This window comes from Trachurus trachurus (assembly GCF_905171665.1).
Source record: "Trachurus trachurus genome assembly, chromosome: 6".
NCBI lineage: Eukaryota > Metazoa > Chordata > Actinopteri > Carangiformes > Carangidae > Trachurus > Trachurus trachurus.
In genome coordinates this window covers 7,440,129-7,456,495 of record NC_139897.1, presented here as the reverse complement: position 1 = coordinate 7,456,495, position 16,367 = coordinate 7,440,129, and the positions used below count along the sequence as shown (strand labels likewise).

The 16,367-nt window shown below is 43.7% G+C and overlaps 1 protein-coding gene across 2 annotated transcripts in view; it reads right to left on the bottom strand.

Annotated features, from left to right (window-relative positions):
* Positions 1-3,479: 3,479 nt before the first annotated feature.
* Positions 3,480-16,367, bottom strand: part of peak1 (pseudopodium-enriched atypical kinase 1) — a 130,187-nt gene continuing 117,299 nt past the window's right edge. For both annotated transcript variants that reach the window (XM_083972959.1, XM_083972960.1), the window contains exons 6-7: positions 12,919-13,736; positions 3,480-5,296 (exon numbers count right to left, since the gene is read on the bottom strand). In XM_083972959.1, the coding sequence (XP_083829085.1) occupies positions 3,848-5,296; positions 12,919-13,736 (2,267 nt within the window). In that variant the 3' untranslated portion in view covers positions 3,480-3,847. The remainder of the gene's footprint in view (positions 5,297-12,918; positions 13,737-16,367) is intronic.

The following is a 16,367-nucleotide window of genomic DNA, read 5'->3' as shown; positions in this document are numbered from 1 at the left end:
AGTTGTGACCTACACATTCACCACGCTATGAGATAATAATGTGATGTTACGAGACAGTTGTTTTCAAGGTAAATTCATGTGAAACTGCTGATGCGCTTTCCCGTCAGGGGCAGTCCTCGGCAAGCAGTCTCTGCATTTGCCTCGAAAACAAATAACGGTTCTGCTCTGCCGTTCTAAAAATAGCTTGCACTCCTAAAACTAGGGATTATGACAATGGGCCAATTTGCCAAAATGTTGAACAATCCCTTTAAGCATCTGTGAAACGGATTTTTAAAATGACTAAAGGTGACATAAAAAACAAACAAATCGACAACATTCAGCACCAAAAACACATCAGCACAAGGTGTATCTATAAAAACATATATTTATTGTTCTGTTACTGTTGGTTAACTTGATCAACAATAAATGGCGGCAGGCCAGGATACATACTGTACACATGTCGATAGAAAGCCCAGGAGAGCTTGTGTTTTTCTGTTCAGTGGCAATTAACAATGCAAAGAGAAAAACCAGAAGGGGGGCAACATGTGCTTCAGGTTGTAGGGCTGATGATGAATGCTGGGTTTTAATGCTGCCTCGTCCTTCAGCCTCTTTTCAAAGTGGTTCATCTCCTAAGCAGGTTTTTTTTCTTTCTTTTTTTTTTTACAGGAGGGGTAAAAATACTGTACACTGATCTGTATAATAATGTAGTTTTGAAGAAGAATATCTTATTCATGGATCCTTTGTTCAGGACAGTGATAACTACTCACCTTTTTCTTCCCCCAGGACGAGCGAGGTTGAAGAAAGTCAAGTAAAGCTTAAAAAAAAACAAAAAAACGAATAAATGATATTTAGACTCTAAAGACAGAAATACAGGTGCTCCGTACTCGACAAAATAGTGTGTGTGTGTGGATTAAAATAGATAAAGGTTATATATATGTATACTATATATAATATAGAAAGGCTTAAATCTCTAAATACAAGGACAGCCACCAGTGCCGTCCGCACACATTCCTCAGTACACAAAACCCTTTTTTTGAACGCAACAACAAACTCACACCTGCTTTGTTTCATTTTCACTCCGTGGACCATGAAGTCTTGTTCTGTACATCTGCAGTAAAACAAACACTAGTTCACCACATTCACCCAAATCAACTGCTCCGTATGAAAAGAGAAAGTGAACGGAGATACAGAGCGTCACTCTGAAACGTCGCTCTGCACTAAAGTGTAGTTCAAGATGATTTTCAATGTGTTTGTTCATCAAAACCACAAATAAACCCATGAGCATGAAGCCAAATGTTTGTTTTTGTGTTTTTTTTGTACGGGAAAGCTGAGGCTCGTGTTGCCTCCACTGACTCCAGGCTGGAAGGTGCTGATCAATAACACACAGCTCATTTAATTAAAGCTGAGCAGATCGTTCGAGTGACGAGCAGGGAGCAATGGAGAGAGCTGCGGGAGGACGGGGGAGACGGGGAGCGGGAGGAATGGAAGTCCCAGTGGTTGAGCACAGTGTCTCTGCGATGTTGGATCATCACGCTAAAAAAAAAAAAGAGTTCCAACGTGAAACAAAGTGGTTCAGTGGAAGATGAGAGAAGTGGAGGAGCCGGTGAATCCAAAGCCTTTACATTCCACACGCTGCCAAAAACAAATCAAATCCAGTTCCTGAAAAAAAAAAAAAAAAAAAAAAAAACGGGAACTTTTCTCAGTCACTCCTGTATCATCATTATCATCATCATCACCATCATCATCATCATCATCATCATCATCATCATCATGTCTTCAGTCTCCACGGCGGAGCACCAATGCTCAGACTGAATGTGCAAATGTCATCTGTAACGCAGAACCGTTCCAAAACTACTTGACAAAAACAACACAACAGATAAAGAAGAACTTTTCTTTTTTTTTTTTTTTTTTTTGCAGTCCCCGAAACGTTCCCGTCTCCCTCCGCCTCCTTCCACACCCAGATTCACTTTGTCTCTAAAGTTGCAGGATGGAACTGAATCAGATCAGTTTTATATGTGCCACAAAACTAACGGAAGAGAGGATAAGTAAAAAGACTGCATAATGTCAGAACAACGTTCACGCACTGTTACTTCCAAAAGGACACGACTAAAACAAACAGAATAATTGCACATACTCCGACTAGAAACCGAACCCACAGCCGGGGCGGCGCGCAGTGTCCCACTTTAGCTTCGGAGCATCCCAAACGTGTTTACTGTGCTCGGAAAAAACGGTGAAGTCTAAATTAGCTCAGTGTTCTTCACCTCCCTCATTCGAAGTCGAGCTACGAGGTGTGAAGTCTAGTGTGACACAACGGCATTTAAAGGTTGGTGACGCCTGTTCAGTTTGGCTCCTGATTGGCTTTTGAATCCACAGAGCGACACTGAACTGGTCTGAACGGAGCCTCGGCTGTGCTGTGGAACTAACCAATCAGGAAAAACTCAGTCACTTTGAAATCTCTTTATGTCTTTTTCTGATAATCTGAAATAAACATCTCTGGTAAAAACTTGTAAAAGTATCTCTAAACTCTCCAACGGGACCGTTTGTGGTCAATCTTTGGCTTCATGTTTCACTTTTGCATCTGTCCTGATAATGAAAAAAATAAACATCTCACCCTGTTTAGATTTGACTGTTGTAAAGACAAATACACCAACAGGAAGTTCATTTTCCTTTTTTTTTCCCACCACTGGCTTCATTACCAACGGTCTCCCTTCATTTCTCTTGTAATTTTTTTGAAGACTTCAAATCTGCATCTAACGGCCTAACTCAGTGAGATTCAAATTTTTAATGTCATCTCCAAAGTTTCGTCCAAAAAAAAAAAAATGCAGTGCATCTTTAGATGTCTGGTGGAACTTCTGTGGAATATTCATGTGTAATAATATAAAACCTTGAATTCATTCCATTTGACGCTGTCTTGAATAAAGCACAGACAGCTGCATCGCAGATTAGATCTACCGGTAATCTAAAGAGATAAGAAGTTTGCAGCTTTTCAGAAAGTGAAAAATCTAGAAACCCCTCGCACACATGTGGTGAATCTCTCCAGTCCAGAGCTGGTTCACTGTTTCAACACTGGAGAAGTGAAAACCTACAGACATGGACCGATTGAACGTCGCTTCCCTCAGAGCAAAATGAAATCAACTCGCTTTAAAGGTACATTGTGTAGGAATTACTCCCATCTAGTGTTGCGGTTGTATATGACAAGCAACTCAATTGTATTTTTCATGCTGCATTCACGTGAAATTGGGCAGTATCAGACAGACGACAGCCGCTGCACGTAACGGCATAAACAAGCCTCTATGTAAACAAGTGGTCTGTCAGCATGAGGCAAAACAATACACGTGACAACGTGCCACGCTGCCACTGAACGTAAAAACATGGCAGCCAGCACCGAGCTTGCCCGGTCCATGTATATATGAATGATATGAACGGCAAATTCAGAGCTTACCGGAACACTTCAGTTTGTTGATGGGGGTGATTACTGATTATTGAAAAACATACTTTTGAATAAAATAATTGATTTTCGTGAAGAGATAACAGGAGAAGTTACACAATGTCCCTTTAATGTTTCATTTTGTTGTGTCAGACAGACACTTAATTTGCTGGATTTGAGAGAATAAAGCGGTTGCTAATCTTGTTGCCCTGGACATGAAGCTGTGTGACGGGAACACGACCTCTCACTCTGTGGACTCATGAAGAAAACACTGACATCGCACAAACAGCTGATTAGTTTTGGGACGAGCCCTGTGGCTGCTGCAACAGCGAAGCTGACTATTAGCCTGCATCACACTGAGGTGTAAGCAGAGGGACCGCATGGGGGAGTGGGAGTGGGGGGTTGAATCTGTTGCCATAGTAACATTTGGTGAAGAGGAACTCAGAGTGGCTGTGACTGAGTCAGGTGGAAGTTGTGTGCTAGATGTGTTTGGGTCTGAGTCTGGTTCTGTGCTGGATGCGCCGGCTGGTTCTGGTTCTGGTTCTGGGCCTGGGGGTGGGCCTGGGGGTGTGGGTGGGGGTGGGGCTGCTGCAGGATGTGCACCACCCGGCTCAGGGTGTCGGTGGTGGCGAAGGCCAGGTACTGGCAGCACAGCCAGTCCTCCAGGCTCACGCCGCAGGCCGTGTCCAGCGAGCGCTCGGCGAACTTGATCATCATGAGCGTCCGCTTCAGGTCCAGCCAGTTCTGCAGCGTGGCCTCGCGCTGGCTGGCCGTGGCCCCCGACATGGGCCCCGCCGTGCTGCTGCAGCCCAGCGCCTGGAACAGGTCCTCGCGGGGCCCCCAGAGGAGGCACTGCAGGCAGGCGCGGGCCTCCGACATGCGGATCCTCTCGGAGGGGTTGACGGTGAGCAGCAGCCGGGCCAGCTGCTGCAGGCCCTGCGAGTACAGAGACCGGACCGGCAGCGGCGGCAGGTCGGCCCACGTGTACTCGATCTCCTTCAGCTCCGGCGTCTCCTCGAAGGGATTGGGCCGGTGCAGCATCTCGTAGATGAGGATCCCCGTCTGAAACTCGTCACATTTGCGGTACTGGGTGGCCGTGACGATTTCGGGCGCCAGGCGGGACTGGTCGCGCAGCGTGCCGGGGTCGGCCGTCATCAGGGCGCTCTTCTGCTTGGCTTGGGAGAAGTTGCTGATGATGAGGCGGGCGGGGCACGTGGCGTTGGCGGCGGAGGAGGCCGCGCCGCCGCCAACGCCACCGCCACCGCCGCCGCCGCCGCTGCTGTTGCTGTTGTTGTTGGGCTCTACGGGGTCCAGGTTCCAGGCGCTGCTCGGCTGGCAGTTGACCAGCAGCAGGTTCTCCAGCCGCAGGTCGCAGTGCGTGACGTGGTACGGCTTCATGTGCTCCAGGCCGGAGCACAGCTGGAGCAGGAGGAGACAGACCTGCCGCTCGTACAGCTCCGGGTTCTGACTGTGTCGGGCCACGCCTTCTCGCACGAAGTCCGCCACCGTCTGGAAGGGAACCTCCCGCGTGATCACCACCACTCGGCTCCGCAGGCGGCCGGCGGTGTTCATGTGACCCGCCGCCGCTGCCGCCGCCGATGTTTCATCTAATTTACCGTTTGGAGATTTGGAGTCTGTGGTTTTAGCTTCTGTCTTGGCTTCTTTCTCTTTCTCCTTCAGTCTGTTTATAGCTCCCCCCTCCTCCTCCTCTTCTTCTTCCTCCTTCTCCTCCTCCTCCTCTTCCTCCTCCCAGGGCAGCAGGCGGGTGGGGACATCAGCCAGGAAGTGTCCGCAGTCCTGCTGGATGTTGAAGTGCACGGCCAGACTCTGTCTCACTGCGAGGCTGTGGAAAAACTGCTGCTGCGTCTCCTTCACTTTGCTGCGACAGATCTACACAAACACACAGACAGAGAGAGGAGGTCAACTTAATGTGAGCTCTGTTTTTGAGCAGCAGCGTCTAGTACAAAAGAAAGTTATTCTTTATTTTTGTCACTGTCAACAAACATGAAAAGACAATTAAAGGGATAGTTCAACATTTTGGCAAATTTGCCTATTGCCATAATCCCTATAGTCATAGCGGTAGGTTCATTACCTTTAATTTTTGGTGCATGTTGTTTTGGGGGCAGAGACGCTAGCTGCTCAGCGAACACAACGGAGGTCAATGGTACAGGTCCCCTGTCCCTCATCAAACTCATCAAATACACAATCCAACAACTCCAAAACACTCTGGTGGACAAGTCGTGACCTGCACATTCACCACACTATGAAATAACGATGTACAATTATGTAACATTACGACACATGAAGCAAATACTATTAAATAACTTAAATGACCCAAAGAAATTTTGGAAGGTGGTGAAGTCAACATCTGGTGTTGTTCAGCAAAATGAACTACCAAATTTTTTGGTCCATGGCTCTGTCAATTTAACAGATAATTTGTCTAAGCTAAATTTCTTTAACGAGCATTTTGTCTCTGTGGGTCATTTATTCGATAATGAATATTCCAGTCAAATAGAATCTGACGTGGCGAAGGAGTCTTTGGATGAGGCTGTAAATAGCCCCCCAGAGAACTCCTTTTACTTTGAACCTGTGTCAGTTTCTGAGGTGTCTAGAGCCCTAACTGGCTTGGATACTAAAAAATCAGCTGGTCCTGATAAATTGGACCCTATCTTCCTAAAGGTGGCTGCAAATTATATAGCTGAGCCTTTGACACACATTTTTAATCTTAGTCTCAGCACCAATACACTCCCAAAAGTTTGGAAATCTGCCTTTGTCCTTCCCCTGTTAAAAGGGGGTGACCCTTCTGACGTAAATAACTACAGGCCTATTTCAAAATTATGCATTGTTGCTAAAATATTGGAAAAATAATCAGTGAACAACTAAAAGATTTTTTAGACTCTAACAGTATTTTAAATAATTTCCAATCTGGCTTCAGGAAGCAACACAGCACGGTCACGGCTGCCCTGAAAGTTTTTAATGATTTAATTGAAGCACTTGATCTTAAAAAAGTATGTGTTGCCCTTTTTATCGATCTCTCTAAAGCTTTCGACACAGTTGATCACAAGATACTGATCACAATCTTGAGAAAAATTGGCATTTCTAACCAGGCTTCCACCTGGTTTGCTGATTACCTGTCTAACAGGACCCAAGCAGTCCAGTTAGCTAATGTCACATCATCCTCACTCGAGGTCACTAAAGGTGTGCCCCAGGGCTCGGTCCTTGGACCTATTTTATTTTCTATTTATATAAATGATCTCTGTGTCAACTTGTCAAATGCTGCTTATCACTTTTATGCTGACGACACTGTCATTTATTGTTGTGCGTCCTCTGTTGTGCATGCATTTGAGCTGTTACAGTCTGCTTTTAATGTTGTACAGGCCCGACTACAAAGTCTCAAACTGGTTTTAAACACCAGCAAATCAAAAATAATGGTTTTCTCAAAAGCTCCCTACTCAACTGAAATTTTACCCTCTGTAATAACTGCTCAAGGAAACCCATTCGAGGTTGTTACTAAGTATAAATACTTAGGTTTCCTTCTAGATACGGAGCTTTCGTTTAAATTGCATATTGAAAACCTGGTAAAAAAACTCAGGCTAAAGCTTGGCTTCTTTTATAGAAATCGTGTGTGTTTCTCTCTGCGAGTGCGTAAATTGCTTGTGTCGTCAACTTTCCTACCAGTAGTTGACTATGGAGATGTGTTGTACATGTGTGCTTCGTCCAAAAGCCTAGCAGCTTTGGACACTGTATATCACAGTGCATTAAGGTTTTTCACTGGCTGTGGTCGTCTCACTCATCACTGTCAGCTCTACTCTATGTCCGGGTGGCCATCTCTGAGCACCCGGAGAGAAACTCATTGGTTGCTTATGATATATAAGGCTCTCCTTGGTATGGTTCCTCCCTACCTCTGTTCACTCCTCCGTCGAACAGAAAATCGATATGCCTTAAGGTCCAGTGATATCTATTGTTTGAGCATTTCCAGAGTGCGGACTGAATTAGGGAAAAAAGCGTTTAGCTATGCCGCTCCATTAACATGGAACAACCTCCAAGCTGAACTGAAATTGTCTGAACTTGTATCTCTTGGTGTATTTCGACACTTCTTAAAGGTCCGACAACAAAAATCATTTGAGCGGTGCCTTTGCTGACCAACCTTGTCACCTTGACCTCCTGCTCCCTGCACTTTTTGTTTTAACCTCTATTGTAACATGGCCCTATTTAATATAATGTAATATTGTAATGTATATTGTAATGTATTTTGTATTTTATAATGTTGACGACGTGTGCTGCTGCCCTCTTGGCCAGGTCGCCCTTGAAAATGAGATCTCGATCTCAACGGGTCTTTTACCTGGTTAAATAAAGGCTAAATAAAATAAAAAAAGAAATCACTACACCCAGCAGCCATGTCTGGAATGTAGTTTCAGCTACGCATTTGCCTCGAAAACAACTAAATCTTGTAATGTTACATTATTACTTCATAGTGTGGTGAATGTGCAGGTCACAACTTGTCCACGAGAGTGTTTTGGAGTTGTTGGATTGTGTATTTGATGAGTTTGATGAGGGACAGTGTACTGTTCACCACTGTGTTCGCTGAACAGCTCACATCTCTGCTCCGCCGATCTCAAAACAACATGCACCGATAAATAAAAGGTAATGAACCTACTGCTATGACTATAGGGATTATGGCAATAGGCAAATTTGACAAAATGTTGAACTATCCCTTTAACTCTTCTTTGATTAATTGAGTCTATTTTATGTTGGTTATGTGTTAAGAGGCTGTTGTTAATCAAAATGAGACAAAATAGAACACAATAACCAGCAGCAGAACTTTCTCCCTGTCTGCATCACCAGGAACAAAACAGTCTCTTTAAGCAGAGCTTTTTTTCTGTTTATTTCAAAAACTCTCTATCTGTCTCGCTCTCTCAACAACATTTGAGCTGAGGCCGGTAATGATGAGCTGTATAGAGCCTAGGGACGCAGAGAGCAGACTCCGGGCTGTCACAGACAGCAGGGAGAGGGCGTCACTGTCTCCTAAACCCACACTGACAGCCTCTGCAGCTCGCCGTCACTCCACACTTTGATCACAGCTCAGAGGAGAAGCCAAGTGGAGGACGGGATCGCTCTCTGAAAACGCAACAACACTCACTAAGAAATACCGACAAAGGGAGAGAAGTCACGACACATTACAGAGACAATGTTCAGGATTTTTCTCAAATGAATAGAGTTCATAATCGGTGTTACTGAAGGAGTCCCTCCCTCGTCCCTCCTCACTGTTATTATTGCAGGAACGATCAGCTATAGAAATAATCATCATCATCATCAAACTTCAGCAGATACAGTATTTCTATAGGACTTCAAATCTTCAAATCAATTCACATAAGAATCGCAATTCTCATTTAATACGATTCAGAATCAATATAAAATGTCCCAAAATCGATTTTAAAAAATAAAAAAAGGAAACACATCTGCTGGCTGTCGGCCTCCATTTCCTTAGAATTTAAAAGGCAGCATGTTTAACTGCACTATTTTTTTTAATAAAGAGGCACTTTTAATTTTGTTACTTTAGTAATATGTGATATTGCTTTTATGCAACAGTTTCAACAATTCCATCTAAGCATGGATAAATGTTTAAAACTCAATAAATGTGAAAAAGTCTGTCTTGCAAAGCAGACTGGAGTAGATCATGAGGATCCTTTGCACACCGATAGACTGAAGTAGAAATCATTAGGAATCAAATCGTTTTGAATCGAAAATCGATTTTGAATTGAATCGTAGCCTCACAAATCAGAATCGAATCGAATCGTGAGATAGTAAAAGATTCCCACCCCTAGGACTTAGTGTTTGAGTTTCTTCGTTGTTGTTACTGGTTGGCTGATTCCTGTCATACACACAAATCTGGTTGTGTTGATTAGTTGCTGTCTTGTGTCTGTGTTGTCTCATGACTTCCTGTTTTATTTTGAAATCTCACTCTCCTTGTTTCAGGTAACTTGCCCCCTCCCCTCGGGTGTTTCCTGCTGCTCTGATTGTCTTTTCCCCATGACCTTGTGTGTGTGTGTGTGTGTGTGTGTGTGTGTGTGTGTGTGTGTGTAGTCCTTTGTTGTGTGCCAGTTTCATCTTGTCCTGTGAACCAGTCCATTTATCAAGTCAGGTTTTTATTATTTTGAACATTTTCTTTGTCAGTAGTTTTTTTTCCATCAACAGAGTATTTGTCTTTGTAGTGTTTTCCTTTTGCACTTGTTAATAAAATATAGTTTATTTGTACTTTGTTTCCTGAGTTGTGCATTTAAGTTCAAGTCCGAGTTCAGTTGTGAAGACTGACAGTGAAGCACTCTACAGTACTACGCAGCATGGCAGTTTTCTAGAAAACCTTGGATTCATGATTTAGAACAGATTATTCAAAGGACAAATAAGACAAAGGGATAAAATAAACATCAATCTAATATTCAGTAATATTAGACAAATTTTGTCCAAACTAACTTTGCATTTGTACAACTGACTCCCATGTACACATCCCATGGGTTGGGAGCAATATATGATTTGGTGTCTTTCTTCCTTTCTCACAGAAGCTTCTGTTTCCTTGACATGTAGATCATGACATAACTGTATGTATGACACATTACACTACACTGAGCCCAGATTGTTATTGTAGTGAACTCTCATTCAGCTTTAGACTAAACTCATCAACCAGTAGTCATTTTGTTTTTAATTAATCTATTCATCTGGACAAAAGACAGTAGTGAATTATAGCCTTGTCATAGGACCGCAGTCTTTGAGTTACATTTAATGTTTCCTCACATGCACAGTGACCCAGAGCTAATAAAGAAACCTTCAGGAGCGAGTGAATGTTTCAGAGCAAATGTCCGAATCAGTTAATGGACTTTACTCCTCCAGCGCCCGCGTACAAAGTCCATGTAATGTCCGATGGAGCCGTGTGCAGGGGACATTTGTAGGCTGCCTCCTGCTCACTCCAGTGGGGTGAGGATGTGTCCTGGTGGGTGCTGCATGTGTGACAGCCAGGACAAACCTAAAACAAATGCCTGGGCTTGATTTCCCTGATACTTTGTGGAGCTCACTTGAGAAAATGGCTCTGAACAAGGCTGCAATCAACTGTGTGTGTGTGTGTGTGTGTGTGTGTGTGTGTGTGTGTGTGTGTGTGTGTGGTCTTTTATGACTGCTACCACCTCAATCATTTCATTTTATGACTTCCAAGACCAACTTTAAACTTTGTGCTCTTTTATGCACAGTTTATGAGATGGTCATATGCAAGGAAGTACTCTACTACTACTTTGCAACTTCTCCTTTGTGTGCCAAGGACTTTTTATCAGTGGCGTTGAAAACACTGCGCAGCTCTGTAGGAATGTACAGAGTTGGCTAAATGTTTGTTTAGACATGCAGACTGAGACTATATAGCTGCCTAGTGATCATTCTCTGAAGACATATGGAGACTCTTCAGAGTTTAGAAACTTGTGTTAGCAGTGTTGCCGGCGGTAACACAAAGCCACCAGGTCGGCAGTTTAGGGACTTCCTGAAGCTTTAAAGCTTACAGAGTCGCTCGCTGAAATTCAGCAGAGAGTTGTGGCTTCACACAGACACGCTAAAGGTGGATTATGAATAATTAGCACCGCATTAAAAATATCACAGCGTGTAAAATCTCATTTGCAGGAGGAGCGGCGACACATACGGGGGTTAAGGAAGGCGGCAGGCGCAACTGGGCCACATTAAAATGGAGAGATGGGGAAAGTTTAATTGGGAAGTGTTTGTGTTCTGCTGCTTCTGCTCGCTCCTGGTTCCCTTATTTATGGATGAGCATCATAAAAAACAGGACTTTCTCTTGAGCCTCCTGCTAATACGAAGGCAAAGCTTTGAAGTGCCGTGTAGCATAGAGTTTCATATCCTGTGAATAATGCAACCTTCATCCATATCTGCTTTGTATTTAGCTTCAGAACTCTCCCAAAAAGCTATGCCTCTCTCTTCCATATACCACCACTATAATGTGTGCAGACAAAACTGCTGCTACCCTCACTCAATTATATAGACAAAAGAGAGAGAGAGAGAGACAACGAGAGAAAAAACAAAAACATGCACACACATGTTTTATTGCACAAGGTCGTGCCTTAAAGGCTCAAAGTTTAAGTGCTAATATTTCAGCACAAACAAATTCTTCCATCCCAGCTAAGTGAGTGGGAGGAGAAAATATAAGGATTTAATAAATCTGCCGCAAGGACAGCGATCTGCAGACTCCAAATATCTCTAAAAACCCCTCTCCACACTGGAGACTGCAGAGGAAGAACTCCAGCACACAAACAGGCAAACACAAAAACACATTCATTCTGACAGGAGACTGAAAATGAGACGTTTGTTGCAGGATTCTGGTAAAAGCATACCAGCTGTAGCTTTTTTAAGGCATGTTTGAGTTATTCACTAAGTAGCCTACATGCTAGTAGTCAGTGTCTCAAGGACCTTGATTAAAGGTTTTGGTTCAGCAGAGCGAGGCTGCAACTAACAACTCACACTGAATAATGAAACTTTGAATAATAAATTCACTGTTTGACCGATGAAAAGTCCAAAAACTAAAATAAAAATGCTCATTACAGTGATCTTGGTTTGTCTAACTAATAATTTGAAACTCAGAACAAAAAAAATCAGTGAACAATCACAAGATGAAAGAAGCCTGAAAGAATGGATTGATTATCAAAATGATTGGTTGATAATCATTGTTTAATTGCTGCAGCTCCACAGCAGGATACTAATGAGTTTTTCACCTGAATTTAAAACAATTCAGTTAACTATTAATTGAATTAAAGCATAACACTGAATGAAGTTGAATATGGTGAACTCCCTTTATGAGAGGTGGAACATTTAACCTTCAGTATTCTCTGTCTGGCTTCGTCAGGAAAACAGTTTTATACTGTGGTTCAGAGCAGACATTAAAGGGATAGTTCAACATTTTGGCAAATTGGCCCGTAGCCATAATCCCTATAGTTTTAGGAGTAGGTTTGTTACCTTCAATTGTCGGTGCAAGCTACTTTTAGAACGGCGGAGCAGAGTTGTGAGCTGCTCAGAGCTACGCTACAGAGGCTAATGGAATTTCTTGGTTTCCCTCATCAAACTCATTAAATACACAATCCAACAACTCCAAAACTCTCTTGTGGACAAGTTGTGACCTGCACATTCACCACCCTATGAGATAATAACGGAACGTTACAAGACAGAGTTGTTTTCGAGGTAAATACAGAGACTGCTTGCCGAAAAACTGCCCCCGACAGGAACACCAGCGGTTTTACATGAATTTACCAGTTGTTGGATTGTGTATTTGATGAGTTTGATGAGGGAAACCAAGAAATCCCATTAGCCTCCGTAGCATAGCCTTGAGCAGCTCGTGGCTCTGCTCCGCTCTTCTAAAAATAGCTTGCACCGACAAATACAAGTAACAAACCTACTCTTAAGACTATAGGTTTTATGGCAATGGGTCAAATTGCCAAAATGTTGAACTATCCCTTTAAAACTTGGCAGCTCACCTTGATGGCGTAGTTGACCAGCGGGTCCTTGGCGTAGGAGGCGGTGTAGTAGACAGCATCCCCCGCCTCGCAGCAGGGTTTCCCTGTGGTCAGTCTGAAGTGGGACCAGCTGTCGGTGCCAAATCTCAAGTGATCCTTCTGGCCGGCCATGAAACGGTCCTCGCACTTGGCCGCCAGCTTCCGGAGCGTGTCCGTGTGGAGACCCCGGATCCTCCCCACCACCTCGTCCCAGCTGTCCAGACCCCTGTAGAGAGCGGGTCTGTGGGGTTTGGAGCTCCCTCCTCCGGCGCCGCTTCTGCCCGCCGTCCGAGCCCTTCCGGCCAGAGACTCTGTGCTCGGGTAGGCCCTTCTCTCTCGGCCGGCGGGGGCGTTGGGCGCAGCGGACGCAGGCTGGGGAACCAGGGAGGATGTGCTGTTAGTCGGACGGCCCTTGTTGGTCGCCGTGGCAGCTGACGGCCTCTCTAGGGAGTCGCCGCTTTCGTGGTTGTGGGGCCGGTGAGCTTCGGAGCTGAGAGAGGAGCTCTGACTGGCCGTCTCCCAGGTTGAGTCTAAGTCGTACAGAGGGTTGGCCACGCTGAGGTTGGTCCCCCCAGGTCTAGCCTCAGCCCGGCCTCTTAGGGCTCCCTGAACTGGCTCTCTGCCTGCCAGGCTGGGTTCAGTGCTGGAGCGAGGTACGGCCTTCTTAGGTAGTGGCGGCGGTGTGACTTTATGGGCTGGCTGCTCGGTGAGGCCGTCGAGGTCGATGGAGGCCAAGGTGTCGTTGGATGCTTTGATGTTGCGTGGTTGTTTCAGTGGTATCATGTTGGCTCTGGATTGACCTGGAGGACAGGGAAGATAACACACAGTGTGAATAATCAATGGAATTAAAAGTAGTGGAATGCTAAAACCACTGCAGAACACAAAAGCTTCAAAGAGAGAGTCTATATTGTATGAAGTGAGTTTTTCATTTTTCTTTTGATTATAAGACAGGTTTTAGGTTCTATAATAATACTGTGAAAATATCAAAGCCTCAAAATCCACAGAGACATGCACACGGTTGCAAACAAGCTGTATGGACTTCTGTTCCTTTGTGATGTCACAACAAAGCAGTTAGCACTCTTATCCATGCCGCAAGTCCCGCCCACCTGGACGCACTGTCCAACCTCGCTTTTTAATTTTTTTATTCTGAATGTTTATGTGAAATCTGCTTTATCTAAATATTCAGGAATCCACCAGCCAATCAGAAGATAGACTCAGAGCCATCTCTCTCCTGATTGGCTCACTGACCTGTTGTTATTACAGATCTTGAGATAAACTTGAGATGAGGGATGTAAAACTTCCCTGAAATAATTCATTACCAACCAACAACCAAGCAAAAGAGAAATATGTAAAAAAAAAAAAAAGAAAAAAGAAAAAAAAAGAAAAAGACAAAAGAAAATAGTGATACAGATAAAAGTATATAATGTTTAAATGAACATTGCCTTGGAGATTGCATACAAGCAGTAAACTGCAACCAATCACAATATGGATTTAATATAAACTGCTGTATTGTTACTTCTTCTTAAAAATAACATGTGAATTTGTCTTCCACCACTGGCAGGATGTGTTTGATTTAACCAGGCAATATAAAAATACAACACCCTCAGGCTAGTGTGTTGGCTACTTGTTGCCCTTTAGTCAACACTTGGATTTTACTTTTAAGTTTTGATTCTTTGGCTCATAATTCAAGACTTGAGAGGTTGTTTTGTGAAAACAGCTTCTGATGGTCTGAGAAAGAGGATTTCTGAAAGAAAACAAAGCATGAAAAACAAGAATCAAATGTGATTTATAATCATCTCTGATTGTGACTGTTACAATAATCCAACCCGAATGACACCTACAAGATAAATCACTTCACACTCGCAATCAGCCTCTCTATGAGCTACTAGTTTCTATCCCACAGAGTCGGCAGCCTCCCACTGGCCGGCTGCCTCTCATGAGGACGAGCGGGTGACACAGGGTTGTGTGGCGAGGCACGTGAGCTGACCGGTGGCCCTGAGGAGAACTGGAGCCAGAGAGCAGCTGGGCACAAGTCATCCCTCCAACCATCCAGCTGCCCGCCCCAATCTGCTGCTCTGCTCTGCACTGGGGCTTAGAGAGGCAGCATGGAGGGTACATTTACCAGTGACTTGAAGTGACCTTATTTTTCTGGGATGCGGTGGGAGGGAATTGGAGGGTTGAGAGGGGTTGATTGGACTCCTCTCCATCTTCTCTTGAGACGAGGACCGGGGAGGCAGATGGATCAGAGACGAGTGTCCGATAAGAGGCGAAAGAACAAAGAACTGGTGCTGCTTGCATGATGGGAATGAAACAGCCTGATAGTTTGAACTGAGTGGGTGTCTAAGGTCACCGACAAGCCGAATGATTTTTAACCAGGGAACAACCACAAGGACGGGCTGAAGGAATGTGCCTCGGACGCTCGGTCCAAAACGCTAATGATTACAAATTCCCGTGGAATGGAGTGGATAACTCCTCACGTGTGCGTCACGCTGCCATCATCTTAAGCAGGAGAAGCCTTCAGAAAGAGCAGTCAGGATAAAGTAAATGAGTCTTGTTAATCCGCCCTGGAACCAGTGTATTTAATGTGTTCCTCCACCAATCTGCAGTAATCCATCTAAGAAAACAACTGTCGCTTTCCATCCTTTATTGCAGCAATGTGCCCGTGATTTAACTTCATTACATAACACTAACCCAGTTTGTGACTGTCACTTCACTTCAACTCATAAACTCAGCTGCCTGTATGTTAAGTCACCTGGCTAAGTGGAACGATGTTCAGTTTGTGAGGGGGACTTTGTTATTTTGGGGACTGTTGACTTATACTGTGTTAAATTGGCTTATGTTCCAATTATTTTTGTAAATTCATATCAACAGAGGTAGTCTGAGTAGACACCCCCTGTCTATAATGCAAACCATCCATACTGCATCTTCTAAATCGATCACTAGGTTGAACCAACACCCCTCATAGGTTCAACACTGAAACTGAAAAAAACAGCCATTAGGGAATGAAAAAGATCATGGGACTGAAATGAATACACCTACAATTAAGGAAATGATATTAAATTGGGCTTTGATTACTTGCTCTGTTTGCAGATTAATCCTCTGATAGGTTGTAAAATACTGCAGAAGAAATCAAATTCTCAGATTTGAAAAGCTAAATCTTAACTATAGACTAACCAGGTTAATCTTCCAGCTACAGTCACATAAAAAGATGGGTAGGTAGGTAGGTAGGTATAGCAATTCAGGTATAAAAATCAAGCAAACTTAGGGCTAAATACCATACAATAATCAAACAGACTAAAGAAAGTAAAAAAAAAAACATGCAAAATATGATCCAATCTAAATTAAATCTAACAGAATATTAAATATTACCAGAAAAGCATATGTGAGTTTTATTTATTTAATTCATAATGTTAATTCTTAATATCTACTGT